The sequence below is a fragment of the Miscanthus floridulus genome, chromosome 10 (genome assembly GCF_019320115.1).
Source record: "Miscanthus floridulus cultivar M001 chromosome 10, ASM1932011v1, whole genome shotgun sequence".
Taxonomy (NCBI): Eukaryota; Viridiplantae; Streptophyta; class Magnoliopsida; order Poales; family Poaceae; genus Miscanthus; species Miscanthus floridulus.
In genome coordinates this window covers 40,336,060-40,354,847 of record NC_089589.1, presented here as the reverse complement: position 1 = coordinate 40,354,847, position 18,788 = coordinate 40,336,060, and the positions used below count along the sequence as shown (strand labels likewise).

Here is an 18,788-nt window from a genome sequence, read left to right as displayed (position 1 = left end):
TCAATATACTCCCTTTGCTCTGTGGAATGAAGACAGCACACATTCATGTAAAGAAATAGAAACATATTCAAGGTCTGACTTGAATTCGAACCAGATTGATCAAGTTATCAGGTTAGATTATGCGAGATTGAGCTCCGATAATATACGTTTCTTTTGAATGCTGAGTAAATAAAAAAAATGTGCACTAGAAGTAAAATGACTACATGAAGGCTCAGCAAGAACAACGCAAGTTATAGAACAAAATTATATTGTCATGTCTACGCATTCCAATGACTGGAATCAGCAGTAGATACCAACAGACGACAGCAGCTGCAACCTAGTGAAACTTTATCTGCCTTAATCTTCTGAATTATAGGGACCCTAGATCCACCATCAGCCCATTTTTTGCATGTCTACATGAAAATGAAACCTGTACAAGGTACAATAAGTTCAGATAGAGATGTGATATGCAGAGTAAAAACACTCAGCTACTTGACAAAGAAACCTAAAATGTTGGCACATGTAATCAATAAATGACGAACTTGTCCAACAGCTTGTACTATAAATTATCTCAGAGTCACGCTATAATGAAATAAAAGTCTGCCAAAATACTAATAATTATTTGATAAACAGTAATATTATTTTATAATCGTCTGAACACACATGCCGTTACACTTAAGCCATGACAACTGTGCATCTACATATATTTCCTCCTGATGAAAATCGATGTTCTTTTTGTGATATCAGATGTTTAAAATAAAGCAATCAATTAAACAATATGGCTTGCATCAAAGGCAAATAGCCAACTCGTGGGCAAAGGGAACAAAAATAAAAAAGGGCAAGCAGACAACAGCATTGGTGGGCAATGGATTGCTAAAGAACATGGCATTGTCATAAAAGAGATATGGGTTCTCAAGCAGAGGTTCATGCTGGAAGTAGAATCAGAGAACTTTGGATGGGACACACTAAGATTTTTTTTCTAGCTGGCTTTAGTGAGTACAATCTGGAACCTTTCAATTTCAAATAATAATCAATATCTAAACTGGGTAAAGTTATATCTGAATTATTAAGGCGTCACCTTGGCGTCCGGGCGTTTTTTTGAACCATGGCTTTGGGCTCGCCACGAGTTCCTTGCGTATGGCGTCGCCTTGCACGCCAAGGCATTGAGTTGCTCCAGGCGGACGCCACGCGCGCGGGAGCGCAGGAGGAAACCACGCAGATTGTGCGCACGAGAGGGAAAGTGCACAGATGCGGGAGAGACAGTTGTGCGCGGGGGGGCGGGAAAGCCGGGGGCTGCGCATGCAGCGCTGCCGCGCGGGGGAGGTAAAGTCGCGCCCGCACCTACATCTCCGGCTGCCCGCCTTCATCCGTCGCCTGGAAGATAGAGTCAGAGGGAGAGGGAAAGAGAGGAGAGAGGTGAAGAGAAGAGGGCGGCGGGAGCACCTGGAAACAGGCGGCGCCGTCTGGCCTTCATCCGTCGCAACACCCCTCCCCCCGTCGCCTACCATTGAAAGAATAGCGCCGTTAATCCAGGAATAAATCCGGGAAAATGCGTGCTCCCATATATGTCGAGGACTTGAACCCGGGTAGGCAGGTTCCGCCACAAGGAGCCCAACCAGCTGAGCTACGCTCAGTTCGTTGTTAAATGTTACCTCAGCTATGGCTAACATTCCTTTTTTTCACCATTTTCATACGAGTCTGCATATATGAATCATATAACAATTTGCACTACTTTTAATATTCAGTTCATGTAGTCGTTTACCTTGCATTGAGGGCAGCCAGAATAATCTTTCCGGAGTGAAATGCACTTGTTGGTGGCTAGTGTTCCGATCCCTTTCTTTTTTTTTTTGAGATAAATCTCGCACTAGCAAGCATGATGACTGAACATGAACAATGCATGGATGTAACATGAAAATGCACTAGCAAGCATGATGACTGAACATGAACAATGCACTAGCAAGCATGATGATTGAACATGAACAATGCACTAGCAAGCATGATGACTGAACATGAACAATGCATGATGGCCTCACTGATGAATAAGAAGGCTTCCATTGGTGCCCTAAGATGGTGAAGAACAACACTCCCTTAGTTTTTCTTTTCCTATGCTGGGTTTTGCTAACATGCATATGACTAGGATTGGTGCTGTTTTGATGGCGTTGCTGTGCTCTAACATAACTTTAAAAAAAAAGTCTACTAAAACACATAATAAGGACAGTATATATAGGTACTATATTGTATGGATGGTTGACAACCGTTCATTCAGTGAAGGCATGTGAAGTCCAACTTGTGACATTGCTGATACACTTCAACTCTGTGGCTAATATATAAGACTATTCCACAATTTTCTCCTTCTTGAAGCAACAGGAGATACCACATCTCTTTTTGAGGATTTGGTTGGTTACCCTTGTTGTACAGAAGAAGGCTTGGCAAGGGATTCATCAGTGAGGCCATCTGACGATCAAGTGCAATGCAATGCAACAGGGCTGCAACAAAACCAATGTAAATGGAATTCAAACAACTAAAACCTTGGCATATATCCCTCTATGGAAACACCATCACATATTGATTTCAAGAGGAATAAGACCCATATGGGTTACATTATAGCAGTACTCACTACTGTCATAAGCCCATACAATCAAATACTTAATCTGTGTTTGCTGGACCCTAACAATTTTTTCCTATTTTAGGATCACCTCCCTACGGATCGGATGATGGAATCGGGACTAAACGTGTAAGATTCATGTTCACACCCATGCATGTAACAAGAACATCACACGTCATTTTGGGTGCTAGTGCGCAGGTGTAGTAACAATAACATCACTGCTAGTGCGCAGTTGCCATTCAATATACTCCCTTTGCTCTGTGGAATGAAGACAGCACACATTCATGTAAAGAAATAGAAACATATTCAAGGTCTGACTTGAATTCGAACCAGATTGATCAAGTTATCAGGTTAGATTATGCGAGATTGAGCTCCGATAATATACGTTTCTTTTGAATGCTGAGTAAATAAAAAAAATGTGCACTAGAAGTAAAATGACATCATGAAGGCTCAGCAAGAACAACGCAAGTTATAGAACAAAATTATATTGTCATGTCTACGCATTCCAATGACTGGAATCAGCAGTAGATACCAACAGACGACAGCAGCTGCAACCTAGTGAAACTTTATCTGCCTTAATCTTCTGAATTATAGGGACCCTAGATCCACCATCAGCCCATTTTTTGCATGTCTACATGAAAATGAAACCTGTACAAGGTACAATAAGTTCAGATAGAGATGTGATATGCAGAGTAAAAACACTCAGCTACTTGACAAAGAAACCTAAAATGTTGGCACATGTAATCAATAAATGACGAACTTGTCCAACAGCTTGTACTATAAATTATCTCAGAGTCACGCTATAATGAAATAAAAGTCTGCCAAAATACTAATAATTATTTGATAAACAGTAATATTATTTTATAATCGTCTGAACACACATGCCGTTACACTTAAGCCATGACAACTGTGCATCTACATATATTTCCTCCTGATGAAAATCGATGTTCTTTTTGTGATATCAGATGTTTAAAATAAAGCAATCAATTAAACAATATGGCTTGCATCAAAGGCAAATAGCCAACTCGTGGGCAAAGGGAACAAAAATAAAAAAGGGCAAGCAGACAACAGCATTGGTGGGCAATGGATTGCTAAAGAACATGGCATTGTCATAAAAGAGATCTGGGTTCTCAAGCAGAGGTTCATGCTGGAAGTAGAATCAGAGAACTTTGGATGGGACACACTAAGATTTTTTTTCTAGCTGGCTTTAGTGAGTACAATCTGGAACCTTTCAATTTCAAATAATAATCAATATCTAAACTGGGTAAAGTTATATCTGAGTTATTAAGGCGTCACCTTGGCGTCCGGGCGTTTTTTTGAACCATGGCTTTGGGCTCGCCACGAGTTCCTTGCGTATGGCGTCGCCTTGCACGCCAAGGCATTGGGACGCCACGCGCGTGGGAGCGCAGGAGGAAACCACGCAGATTGTGCGCACGGGAGGGAAAGTGCATAGGCGCGGGAGAGACAGTTGCGCGCGGGGGGCAGGAAAGCCGGGGGCTGCGCATGCAGCGCGGCCGCGCGGGGGAGGGAAAGTCGCGCCCGCGCCTACATCTCCGGCTGCCCGCCTTCATCCGTCGCCCGGAAGATAGAGTCAGAGGGAGAGGGAAAGAGAGGAGAGAGGTGAAGAGAAGAGGGCGGCGGGAGCACCTGGAAGCTGGCGGCGCTGTCTGGCCTTCATCCATCGCAACACCACCCGCCCCCCCTCCCGTCGCCTACCACTGAAAGAATAGCGCCGTTAATCCTGGAATAAATCCGGGAAAATGCGTGCTCCCATATATGTCGAGGACTTGAACCCGGGTAGGGAGGTTCTGCCACAAGGAGCCCAACCAGCTGAGCTACGCTCAGTTCTTTGTTAAATGTTACCTCAGCTATAGCTAACATTCCTTTTTTTACCATTTTCATACAAGTCTGCATATATGAATCATATAACAATTTGCACTACTTTTAATATTCAGTTCATGTAGTCGTTTACCTTGCATTGAGTGGCACCAGAATAATCTTTCTGGAGCGAAATGCACTTGTTGATGGCTAGTGTTCCGACCCCCCCCCCCCCCCCCCCCCACACCACACACACACCTGATCCGCCCTTCCCCTTCGGCGCGCCCTTTTCTGCCTCCTTCCTCTGCTCTGCTGTGTGGACTCTATGTTCTGCATCTCGTTCCTGTGCTCTGTTTCTTCGGTTGTGCTTGACTCTTCTCTGCTCTACAGCCAACAAGGCAACACCTGGAAAATCCAGCTGCATACGATCCCAAGAATGATCCAAACCTTAGACCACCACACTCAAATGATCTAGGACGGGATTATGGCTATTGGGCAGACCTTAATGAGCGACATAAGGTGACATGTAAGCTCTGCAACAAGAGGATTATAGGAGGAATTAAAAGGTTAAAGAAGCATCTAGCTGGTGGCTATAGGGATGTGATTCCATGTCCAGAGGCTGGCACTGAACTAAGAAAAAAGATTCAAGGATGCTTGGATGCTACTAACAATGCCAATGAGTTTGATGATGATGATGATGGATACTGAGAGATGAGAGCCAAAAGTTGGGCGTTGTGTCATTAGTAATTAAGTTGTAATGTCATTAGAGACTAATATGTTGCTATTGAGAGGAGAGATTTCAGATTTGCTATTTTGCTACTTTATGTTGTGCACTAGTACTCTAGTAGCACTACTTATTATGGCATTACATGGTAAGAACTCACATTTTACAAGGTATTGAGAGAGAGGAGAGATTTCAGATTTGCTGTTTTGCAAGGTATAATTTGCTAAGTTCTAGTGGCATTATATATTAAGATACTTGTATGGCATCTCCTCGCCACGCGGCTTCAGATGTGGTCTGCAGCAAGAACGTGGAATGACACGTGGCTTGCTCGTCAGAGCAAACTGGCTCATGAGCAGACTCGATTTTTCTTTCCCATTGTTGATTTGAAACAACAAAACAGGAGGCAAGGGGTGGAAGGATCTGCACGAATTTCAGGTTGCGAGGAGTACTGTACGAGTGAGGGCTGGGGAGGCAAGAGCGGGGTGAAGAAGAAGATGAACAGGCCGTTTTGCAAAGAAAAAAAACATTTGAGAGAGACTTGTGTAAATGGCAGTGAACCTGATTTTTTTAAAGGAAAATGATTTCCATTAAGAGCCTGTTAGTTTCACTACTGAAGCAGTTTTTTTTTCTTCCGTTCCATAAATCAGTTTCACTAGTAAAGCTAAAATTGTTTTCATAACAAGTTAATGAGGAACATTCTACCATGTTGGTTTTTGCTAACTTAATTGTCGTTTAAATGGCCATTTAGCTCTTTTAAACACCGTGACCGTGTAACCAGTACACAGTGGTATGGTATTTTCATTTAATAGATCATTTATCCCATATTCCTGTTTAAATGAACGTTTAGTCAACTAATGGCTAAATGGTAGGTGATTGACAATTTACCTTTTGGTGTTTAAGAAAACACTAAACAAAACTTTTTTTAAAAAAAATCCATATTGTTTAGCACAAGTGTGTAATAAGGATGTTTGGCAATCGTTCTATCATTGAAGGAACGTCAAGTCCAACTTATTGTGATAGAGGCTCTATTGAAAGTCCAAGTTATTGTTTTTAGGGAATAACTAGCGCCAAGACGTCCGTCCCAGGACCGTGTTCGGACGTAGCTCCGCTGCACCTGTCCCGTCCCCCGTGTAATAGAGCGTCCGCTGCGCCCAGATAACAGGGGAGCCTGCCCACTTGCCGCACCCGTAGGGGATCTCAACCTCGTCGTGCCCACGTCACCTCCATAGCTAGGGTCTGCATCTCTGTCGCACTGGAAGATGCCACAAGCTTCAACTCCAGGACCTCCGACAGCGCCAGCGGAGGCAACATGTTGTACTGGGACGGGCCGCGTGAGCCAGCGCCGACGCCTGCTTGTCCTCCGGTGGAGCGCTGCCACCAGCTTACAACCGACACCGCCATGGCTCCCTCACTAGCTCTCTCTTCCTCGCTAAACAGCCCTATATTGAGATCTACTTTTGCAACGCTAAGATGAAACAATTGCAATATACGATTGAAACAAATAAAACATTTGAAACATACACTTGCAATATAGTCATTGTAACATATCCAACATCCAGTTTTAAGCACTTGCAACATACGTCTGAAACAGATGAAACATATGGAACATGTTGCTGCAACATATGTGTGAAACATATGCAAACATCCGGATCAAAACGCTTGCAATATACGTCTAGAATAAATTAAACATTTTGAACAAATGCTTGTAACATGCCTCTGAACCACTTACAGCATGTGCAACATCCCCGATCTACTTTTGCAACATCCATAAGAACTAATTGTAACCTTTCAAACAACTGAAGCCTGGGCCGGTCGATTCTAGCCATCGAGGTCGGAGCCAGCGGCGAGCGGCGGCACACGAGCACCACCAGCGGCGCGCGCGAGCACCACCACCAGCCAACGCCACCAGCACCGACCTTGGCCTAGCTTGGTGGGCAACACAACACACGGCCCAAACGAGCAGCGAGGTGCGGGTGGCGCGCACAACGGCGCCAGAGCGAGCGAGCGGCGCAAGGTCTGGGCGCGGTGGGAGAAGGCCGAGCAGAGTGAGCTAGCGGTGTCCGGATGAGAATAAGAGGCGGAGGGAGTCAAAGTTGTGGTGCACATCATGCCACGCGTCCGTCTAGAGGGAGTCGCTGGCGTCGGACGTCCTGTTTGTAGCATTGGCCCCATTCGCTGGTCTGAATCTTGGCTGAAACTGGCTGAAAAACACTGTTCTGGCTGAATTGTTGTGAGAGAAAAACACTGTTCCGGCTGAAAAAACAAACCGAACAAGCCGAATATGGGGTAAGCCGAACGGGGCCAATTATCGTTGATTTTATGTCCAACTTATTGTTTTAAAACGTAAAAAGTTTTTTAAAAGTTCTATCATCATAGAGCTGGTGCACTTCAAGTGAGTGAATAGGAGACTATTCAACATTTGTCTCCTTGAAGGAACATGAGGGCCATGTACATCTCTTTTGAGGATTTGGTTGTTACCCTTGATGTTAAGAAGAAGGCTTAGCAAGGGATTTGCCACTGGTGAGGCAGCAGGGCTGCAACAAATGTAATGTAAATGGAATCCAACAACTAATTAGAAACCAGGCATATAATGAAATAAAATTAATCAAGTCTATAGAGAGAAAAGCACACATTTACTAGAGGAATGAAACTATGTGTGTATTGTATAGTGTTACCCACTGGTGCCATAAGCCCATAATCAGAATTAATCTGCGTGTGTGGGCCATTCACTATCTGTTCCCTCTAGTAGGATCACCTCCCTACAGCACGGACGATGATGGAACCGGGACTGCAAGAGTAAGGTTCATGTATATATGCACCCATGGATGTAACAAAAACATGATTTTAAGCACACTAGATTGTTTTTGCTATACATGTACATGTACAAGATTGCTTTTGCTAGAATATAAGTTTTCAGCTGACATCCATGCAAGATTGAGCTCCAGTAATTTACAAAAAGGGTACAGAAGTAATAAAATGACACAATGAAGGTTCGACTCAACAAGAATAAGTTATAAAAGAAAATAATATTGTCATGTCCGCGAAATCCAATGACTGGAATCAGCAGGACGACAGCTGCTGGCAACCTACTGAAACTTTATCAGTCTTAAATCCTCTGAATTTCAAGGGACACTAGCTAGATTCACCAGTAGACCATTTTTTTGCAAGTCTACTTGAAAATGAAACCACATACAATAATCAAAAGGTACAATAAGGTTAGATAGAGATGCTATACATGCAGAGTAAAAACATTCAGCTAGTTGACAAAGAAACTTAAAATGCTGTCACATGCAATGAAATAAGTGATGAGATCAGAGTTACTCTCTAATAACATAAAAGTATGCAAAAGTATACAAACAATAATATCTAAACTAGGGAAAGTTATCTAATAAATATTTATCTCTAGTTTCAAACTAATCAGGCACTGACAGGTTATACATGAACAATGAGATGGTGCTACATGCATGTAGCACCCGGTTTTAAGAACAAAACCAGATACGCACCATATGTGAGTCCAGGAAGTCAAATCTCACATATAGCTACAATTAAGGGTAATATCAAAAGACAATGCTCAATATATAACGTACCTAGTATAAAGGATATAACCTTAGACAGCAAACAACGGAAAGACAACTCCGATCTTCGGGGAAAGACTCCAATTCCATAGGGACAACTGACTAGTTGATCACAAGCCTAACTCCTCCAGACTAGCAATCTGGTACCCATCCGGATTTTTTATCCAAATAATTGAAAAAATAAAGCAAACGTAAGTACATGTCGTACTCAACAAATATAACATGGAGTCCATGAGGCTCAAAAGGCTGACATTGGTTTAACTGCGATTAGCTTTTAATGAGTCATCTTTTCGCAATTGGGTGGCAACAAGTTTATCACAAGCCCATAAACACATGATTAGGTAAACATGATTAATGAATAGCATAAACAATTAACCATTAGTGAGCATCTTCATCATCCATATCATTAGTGTTCATCATCTATTCCGTAAGGGTTCCAAGGCTGCTCGTGACCGTGAGCATGGCTGATATACCAATTTTACACTCTGTAGAGGTTGTACACTTTCACTGTGAGTCGTGATTTACCCTTTCGCCCGAGGCGGCCAACCTCTTGACCCACTACCAAGGAAGGTCGGCAGGGTTCACTATAAAGCCTTTCAAAGGTTCGTCTAACAAGTTAGGGCCATTAGATTCACTCAGCAAACAGATATAGGAACCCCCATGTCGAATGGCACAATTCCATCATGGCTATACACATAAGAGTAGAGGTTGTCCTATACCCGATTCATCAAGCTATTCTTACATCAATAAAGGTAACCTCTAACAAGCTAGAAAAGGTCCTCATATTGAGCTAAAGCCAGAGCCATATAGCCCTCACAGTTGTACTATAAGTCCCGGATGATCACTTACAGATAAGTCCTTAGGGAGAGGAATCTAGAGCACCATAAAATAGCCTAATGCTCTAGCCCCCTTGTTCCATGTTGCTAAAAACATCTTTTAATATTTATTGCATATTACATTAGTCAAGTTACAAGATCATGGTTGTAGTTGAGCACTAGCATCATACTACCCAATGTAATAACCCAAAGGTATCAAGGTACAGGGTAACAAAGTACTAGGAAATCCTTAGTGGCAGTCAAGGTAGACACATGTAGTATGAATTAAATGATTAAGGGTGTATAGGCAACAAGGATGGTCCCATACTATACTTGCCTTAAAACATCGATTATTCGATAAGCTTTAATCTTCAACGTTCTTCTTCTTCTTCTTGATCACCACGTATATCTCACCGACTGGACATGGTCATAAAGCACCACACAAGCATCCATACAATCATACACAAAGCAAACAATAGATCTAAATGAGAATAGTACACCAATCATAAAATCAAGATGAAAAATTTGTAAAACGAATCTATGTCTCACTACGAACACAGAGACACAAAAAGCACGCTAATCGGAGCTTCAGTGAAAAAGATGCATCTACCGATTTCCAAAGAAAAATAAAGCAAGCGTAAGCACGCTAAATGGAGAAGTTATGGCCTAAAGAAAATAGTGGCAAAACTATAATTAACTGAAAACGTATTTTGGATCTAAACCGACGAAACTACGCTTTCCAAAGAAGAAAACGTAATATGTGATTACGCTTTGGACCGCAGGTTCTATTTTAGAAAACTAGGGGGCTCTTTAGAAAGATGGCCACGCGAAGGGGTATCAACAACTGGAGGCCGTTGGATCTTCACTGACCGGCTTAGATTAGAAGATGGGGAGGGAAGAAGGGGCGCGGCTGGCTAGAATAGTAGAGCCGGCGCGGTGGCGCGCCATGGCCGGCGACAGAGCACGTCGGCGAGACTCGAAAATGGCCTATGGTGCATGATTTTCAACGGGAAAGGCACGGGGTGGAAGAGGAGGTTGAGGCGAGCTCACCTAGGGATACCTCGGCGGCAGAGAAAGAGCAAGGCGGGCGTTGTGCTTGGCTGGCGACGGCGGACGGCGGCGCGAGCTCGCTAGAGCAAAGGCGGCTTGGCGAAGGTGGCTGCGGGCGCTCGAGGGCTGAGTAGGGAGGCGGCGCGGCGCGGTCGGTATTTATGGGAGTCGAGGCGGCTTGGGCGGCACGGCACCGAGGCGTAGCGGACATGGACGGCGGCGACGCGTCAGCGGGTAGGAGGGAGAAGGGACTCACGCCGTGCGGCGCGACTTGGGCCAAGCGGAGCTAGGCCGTGCGGAGCGGCGTGGGAGGGAGCGAGGTGACCTGGGCTTCGGCCTGGGAGGGGAGGAGAGGAGAAGGCCAACGGCCAGCTGGGCCGGCGGGATGCGCAAGGCCGAGCTGGGCCGAGCAGAGGGAGAGGAGCAGGAATTCGGGCGGGGAGGAGAAGGCCAGGCTGAAGAAAACCATGGGCCAGAAGCAAGGCTTGCTCAAATTTTTTCAAATTGATTTTCCTAATACTTTTTCAAATGGGTTTTAAATTCATTTGAACCTTGAATCAAAACCAAATTTAAATATCATTTAAATTATACTTTCAATTCAAAGTGAACTGAGAAATTTTGGTAAGTTTAAAAAAATAAATTGTACACCTTTTTAAATTCTTTTATTTTCTTATTCTCTTTTCTTTCTCTTCTTTTACTTCAAAGCCATTTTTAATTTCACTTGCAAAAGCAATTTTAACCATTTTGAATTTTCAATCAAAACCACTCAACCAAATAAATCAAATGCAACGGCATGTATGCTCAAACATATTGCTAAACCTTATGATGAATTTTAATTAAATGAAAAAATTTATTTTCCTATATTTTATGAGCACAAAATTCAGAAATAAATCATTTTATACCTACTTTCAAAAGAGACAAATTTTAGGGTGTTACAATGCATCATGAATAGTACATGGTGAACAGGTCAAAATTACAAGACTAGAAGGGTTCAAAAGAGTGGTAACTACATTTTCCATTCAGAAATATGCAAGTGGCATGCAGAAGGAAAATCAAACAAAGTTTCTGGGAATGAGGACAAAGCAGGTACTAAATTCAAGAAAACTATTGAACATGACAGTTATGTCTTTCAAATTGCTCCGAGGACTTCTATTAAAATATGTGTTACTGTTCTAAAAGAGTTAAAATATGCTGAACTATCAACATATGATGATATTATGTTTAGTTTATTACAAAGGGAAAAAATTAAACACCTGTTTGTATAACTTTCGTAAATAACACTACCCAACAAAATGGATTGGATTCCTTATGTCCCATCTGCAAATCATTGTCACCAAATGCAGCATTGGGTTACAAGTTCTCAATCCATCTATGTACTAAATCCATTCTATGTTTTTGTAACAAAGGATTGATTTGGTCCAATTCTTGTTTACACATATATATTAAAGCAAATTTCAGCGATATGGATATAGAATCAAGAGTGTCTACAGTTCACTTACAAAAGTTAAATGTACATGGGAACTGCAAAACTTTGTGAACTTCTTCATCAACCACTTCACATTTGACTTCGATTGTCTTGAGGTGCTCTAGCTTTGTAGTTGATCCGTCCATTGGATGGCATCCTCCAATTATTTCCACTTTGTGTTCGGGCCCCTATAGGAAACAAAAGAATTTCACAAATTTTAATAAACAAATGCATAATAAATTACTTCCACAAGACAAAAAGAAATTCATTTAGAAACACTTACATACCCTGGATTTAAGTTCAAGTGTGAGCTTCTCTAGGACTGGGGAGTGCTTGAGAATGCAAGTTAGGGCAAGGAAAAGAGGAGCCACACACCAGCTATCATTGAGTAGCAGAGTCTTTAAGTTGCTAAACCGTTTCAAATCCATTTCAAAAATAAACTGGACGAAATGCAGACAAAAAAAAAAGGGATGTAATAATACTCAGTCTCAGTCTGAATATGATGAAGAAGCCAATTGCTGAACAACTTTGTGAATGTCCACAAGGGAGCACAAATAGGACAGAGGAACAACCAGTAAATATGAAAGTGTAGCGTACCATTGTCGTTTCAGATAGCAATGCCAAATTCTCAGCATTTGATAGGCCATCCAGAATAGATCACTGGTTGTGCTCTATAATAATGTTATAACAGTAACAATCCAACGCATCACTACCGTCATCACCACAATACTCGTCAATGGGAACTCTCACAAATGCCTTCTTCAATGATGGCATGCTCCCAAGAACAGGAGGCCTGTACAGATGGCTATCTAGGTTCAGTGACACAAGACTTGGGACATGAATAAGAGTGCTAAACTCCGTGTTGAAACCACAACTCGTGAAGCTTAGGCTTTTCATGGACTGTGACGAGATATTTTTGGAATTGGCAATATCGAGATGTCGTAGCGATGGACAGCTCGAGAAGTCAAAGAAATAATTTTCTAACACTATGCCAATGACCTCTAGCCTGGTCAAGTGCCGTGACACGAGAGGCAGGTCATCCAGCCGAAAGCGCTCACCGGTGTAAAAGTTCTCGAGCCTGAACCTCTGAACTTGACACATCACGACATGCTGGACCCAGCGATTCAAGCAGAGCACGTCAACGTCCTCGTAGAAGCAAGCAAACCTGAGGTGACATACTTCAAGAGGCACGAGCCCGCGGAGGCGCAGCATATCGTCGACAGCCTTCTGGCATCCCTTCAACCAGTTCATGCCAAAGGGCTAGTCGATGATGCACGTGACGTTCAGGGCCGTGGCGAACTTCCACCGGTGGCGCCAGCGCCTTGCTAGCACGGACGTCCGGCCGGCCTCCTCTGCAGGCAGGAAGCCGAGGATGTGCTCGAGGATGACGTCTAGAAGCATATCTATGCCGCCGCCGCTGTCGCTCGCCACGGGCACGTGCTTGCCCTTTTTCTCTGGACGCATCCTGTCCAACAGGTTGTGAGCGCCGACGCTACGGGACGGGAAAAACGATCAGATCGGAGGAAGACTGAGTCCCGTCCCAGCCGCGAGGGTTCCTGTGTGCGGAGGTTTCCACGGGCGGGGCAAGGTGGGAATATGTCTTATAGTTACACATGGACAAATCCAATTAAAATCTATGAGAAACAAATCCAAAGTCCAATCCTACCACAATGATTTATATTCAATATGATTCGATAATAACAAAACTACTATATAGGTACCCGATATCACTAACTCGTTATATCCAAAGTTTGACCATAAAATTAAAAGTCACACGTTCATCTCCAAAACTATTTCTAAAATTTAATCTCTAAATTATCATTTGGAGAGTTATTTGAGTAAAAATTCGATTTCTATATCTTTGTACCCTCTGGTAGCTTTTCTATATCTTTTTTTCTTAGTCTACGAAGCCATCCTCCTACTCTCCATCTTTAGCTAGCACAAAATATGGAACAGAAGAGGTTTATATTTGGAGATCAAATTAAAGATTTGGAGGGTATTTTTTTGCCAAAATCCCTAAATTAAGAAGGATATAAAGACTCTCTTGGAGATGCTCTTACACCATATCATTTAGCAAAATTAAGTGAAATTCATTTGAGATGACTTATTATGATTGTCCACTACTTTGTGTTGATTTATGACTAGATATTCACATAGACCCTAGATTATATCACTACTACAAGAATCATTTTTAGTGACACCACCCTTTTCTATGGTTCAACTAACACGCCGCCTCTAACCGTGCCGGTGAGCACTATAGCTCCGTGACCACCTCTGAAGATCCATCTTCAGGGGCGGTTCTATTAAGAAAATCACCTCTAATAGACGTCCATTTTTAGAGGCGGTGGGCGGTTGCATTAAGAGAACCACCCCTGAAAATGGATCTTCAGAGGCGGTCCTCTTTACAAAACCGTCTCTAAAAGTGACCTATTTTCAAAAATGGTTCATTAAGAGAACTGACTGTCGATGTTTGACCACCGATAGTCTACCATGGGGGTCCCTGGGGCAGTATGTTCGGGCTTCAGCGTATGCGGAACTCGACGGTTAACGCAAGAGACAGTCGATTTATCCTGGTTCGGACCCTCGATCGATGATCGAGTAATAGCCCTACGTCCAGTTGGCGTTAGCCTTTTTGCGTTGGATTGATCGTTAAGTGTTGTGTTGTACAATTGTCCAAAAGTCCCCTCCTTAGGAACCCTGCCCTCCTTTATATAGTCAGAAGGTCAGAATCCTAGTCGGTTTACAATGAGAGTTCCTAGTAGGATTACAGAATAATACTACTACTAAGACTACAGGGGAAGAATTCTAATTAGACTAGATCTTCCCCCTTCCTTGCAGGGTATCCCATGGGTCCCGCACCGACACTGCCCCTACAGATGCATTAACAGAGGCAGTTCTCTTTAGTCAACCGCCCCTAAAAATGGCCCCCCTAAATACCCCTTCTTCCTCCTCGGAACAGTATGCATGTTGAGCACCATTAGCTCATTTGGAGGGCGAGAAATAGCAAAAATAGAGGGGGAGGTTTTTGCCCTTTGAACCTTTGAAGGAGTTGGGTTTGAGAGGTGAGATAGTGGCATACCTAAACTCTTTTCAAACTTTTTATGTTCATTTCTTTCACTTAGAGATCTAGAGAGAGATATGCATGATGTTAGATTTTTTATTATTTTTCCTAGCAATTTAAATTAGACTAATTTTTGCCCAACTTACTTTGGCTCACATGAACTCTAGTTAATTTCTATATTTACTTTATTATTTTTTAAGCTTTAGGTCTAGAATAATGTAATATTTGTATAGAAAATTAGACATCAATTGCTTCAACATTTATATGCGAATGATATCTTCATGCAAATATAAAATTTATTTTTGAAGGGTACATATGGACAGGTCATGGATGTACACGAAAAGAAGACATGAAGCTTCCTACATACGAGATGTGAATGGTTTTATTGAAGTAGCTAAAAGGCATGCTTTGATTAATTAAGCAGACAAAGGATATATATTATCCCTGTGTTGACTGTCAGAACCATATAGTATGCCAAGATCCAAATACGATAAGATCATACTTGGTAAGAAGGGGTTTCATGGAGAACTACAAGATTTGGGATCATCATGGTGAGAGACGTACAAAAGCGGGCAACATGGAATGTACAAATCCACCAGAAGTAAGGGAAGATGACGATGCCCATCGTGTCATGATGCATGATGGTCCAGGAGATGACGCTGCAGGTGGTGGTGGTGGCGAAGGCAGTGGTGGTGGAGAAGGCTGTGGTGGGGAGGATGATGGTGAAGACAACGAAGAAGATGAAGAAGAAGACTTCCTGGATGACATGTTGCGCCACGTAGAACAAGAATTACTATTGAAAGGGCTAGATAACTTGGAGACAGTGTGGAAGGCATGGGAAGAACGTTTGTACCAGGAGCAAAAGGGTTGTGAGAAAAGGTGGTCGTTGCTACGTTTTCTGCTAAACATACTGATCTTGAAGGCTAAGTGTGGCTGGTCCAATAGGAGCTTCAACGACCTATTGACTCTATTGGCTGTTGTGCTTCCTAAGCCAAACTTTGTGCCTACCAACACATATCAAGCGAAGAAGCTTATCAGTCCACTGACGATGGGTGTGGAACAAATACATGCATGTCCGGACCATTGTATCATTTATCGTGGGGTGTTCAAAGACCTAACAAAGTGTCCAAACTGTGGAGCTAGTTGATACAAAGTAAACGAAAACTGCATTGAAGGTACTAACACTGGGAAAAAGAGAAAGAAGGGCGGAAAGAAAAATGACGCTTCTCATAACGTTGAAGAGGAAAACAACACCTTAGCAGTAGATGATAATAACCAAAGAAGAATTCCTACATTGGTTATGTGGTATCTATCTATAGCACCCGGTTTTAAGAACAAAACCAGATACACACCATATGTGAGTCCAGGAAGTCAAATCTCACATATAACTATAAATAAGGGTAATATCGAAAGACGATGCTCAATATATAATGTACTTAGTATAAAGGATATAACCTTAGACAGCAAACAATGAAAAGACAACTCTGATCTTGGGTGAAGACTCCAATTCCATAGGGACAACTGATGGGTTGATCACAAGCCTAACTTCTTCAAACTCTAGCAATCTAGTACCCATCTGGGATTTTTATCCAAATAATAGAAAAATAAAGCAAGCGTAAGTATATGTTGTACTCAACAAATATAACATGGGGTTCATGAGGCTCAAAAGGCTGACACTGGTTCAACTGCAATTAGCTTTTAACGAGTCATGATTTTAGCAATTGAGTAGCAACAAGTTTATCACAAGCCCATAAACACATGATTAGGTAAACATGAATAAAGAATAGCATAAACAACAATCATTAGTGAGCATCTTCATCATCAGTATCATCAGTGTTCATCATCTATTCCGTAAATGTTCCAAGGCCTCTCGTGACCATGAGCATGGCTGATATACCAGTTTTACACTCTTCAGAGGTTGTACACTTTCACTGTGAGTCATGATTTACCCTTTCGCCCGAGGTCACGAGCCTCTTAACCTACTACCAAGGAAGGTCGGTAGGGTTCACTATGAAGCCTTTCAAAGGTTCGTCTAACAAGTTAGGGCCATTAGATTCACTCGGCAAACAAATATAAGAACCCCCCTGTCGAATGGCAGAATTCCATCACGGCTATACACATAAGAGTAGAGGTTGTCCTATATCTGATTCATCAAGCCATTCATACACCATAAAGGTAACCACTAACAACTAGAAAAGGTCCTCATACTGAGCTAAAGCTAGAGCCATGTAGCCCTCACAGTTGTACTGTAAGTCCTGGATGATCACTTACAGATAAGTCCTTGGGGAGAGGAATCTAGAGCACCATAAAAACAGCCCAATGCTCTAGCCCCTTGTTCCATGTTGCTAAAAAGCATCTTTTAATGTTTATTGCATATTCCATTAGTCAAGTTACAAGATCATGGTTGTAGTTGAGCACTAGCATCATACTACCCAATGCAATAACCCATAGGAATCAAGGCACAAGGTAACAAAGTACTAGGAAATCCTTAGTGGTAATCAAGGTAGACACATGTAGCATGAATTAAATGATTAAAGGTGTATAGGACAACAAGGAAAATCCCATGCTACACTTGCCTTAACCTCTGATCCTTCTTCTATTGACTCGTAGCCTCCAAAGGACTACTTCTTGATCACCACGTAAAACTCACCGACTGGACAAGATCATAGAACACCACACAAGCATTCATGCAATCATACACAAAGCCAACAATAGAACTAAATTAGAACAGTACACCAAACATATGAAACAGTAAGTAAAAAGGTTTTAAAGATGTTCTACATGTTACTATGAACACACAGACATGAAAAGCACTCTAATCAGAGCTCGATTGCTTCAACGGATGGCATGGGGAGATAGATCTCGAGCTCACGAACTTGATGGGGGTACCGGTTGAAGCAGAAGATGAAAGAATATGGCGATGAGCTCGATTTGGCGGCCAATGTTGGTTCGACAATGGCGCATGGATAGAGAAGGAGGAAGAGAGGGCAAAAGTGGGGCACCGGGCTTCCTTACCGAGGTGTGAAGGCTAGGGAGCGGCTTAGACCGACAGTAGAGTGGCAAGGCAATAGGGACGCATGCAACGACTGCATGCTAGGGTTCGGCGCCCTTGTGAGCTCTAGGCAGAGGCAGTAGTGGCGCTAGGGTTGAGGGAGGCGGCGGGGAACTAGGGCTTGGCTATTTATGGGGTGGACGGCATGGCATGCACGCCAAGAATCCATGGAGGATATGTCGATGGCGGGGGATTTTCATCGGGTCAGAGCCCGTCTTGCATACGGGAGGAAGGAGACGTCCGACAGGTGGGGTCGCTTCATCAATGAGTGAGAGCGCGGGCCCGGCTGGTGATGAGAGAGGTGGGGCGCGAGCGCACTGTCTGGCTAGACCGTCCTAGAATTGGCCTTTCGGAAGAGAAGGGGAATGTCTGGCTAGACCGTCCTAGAATGGGCCTTTCAGAAGAGAAGGGGGAAGGCTCAGCTGGGACTGCTTTGACACTCGGGCTGCGCAAGAGAAAGAGGAGAGGAAGCACAGCGTGGGCCGACGGGGAGGAGCGGGAGCAGGCCGACCTGGCCGCTGTGCTGCGCAGGAGAGAGGACATTTTTTTCTAAATTTTATTTTCAAATCTATCTTCAAACCATTTCAAAAGCATTTGAATTTATTTTGAATTTTGGACAAGACCACTCATCACAAAAGTAAGCA

General features: G+C 43.0%; 1 protein-coding gene across 3 annotated transcripts in view; it reads right to left on the bottom strand.

Moving 5' to 3' along the window:
- LOC136486528 (anthocyanidin 5,3-O-glucosyltransferase-like) overlaps positions 1–18,788 on the bottom strand; it is a 159,618-nt gene that overhangs the window by 12,028 nt on the left and 128,802 nt on the right. The window contains exon 2 of one of the 3 annotated variants that reach the window (XM_066483441.1): positions 3,060–3,232. The exons of the other annotated variants lie outside the window; for them this stretch is intronic. Coding sequence (XP_066339538.1) covers positions 3,216–3,232 — 17 coding nt within the window. The 3' untranslated portion in view covers positions 3,060–3,215. Of the gene's footprint in view, positions 1–3,059; positions 3,233–18,788 lie in introns of those variants that run through there. 3 annotated transcript variants of the gene reach the window in all.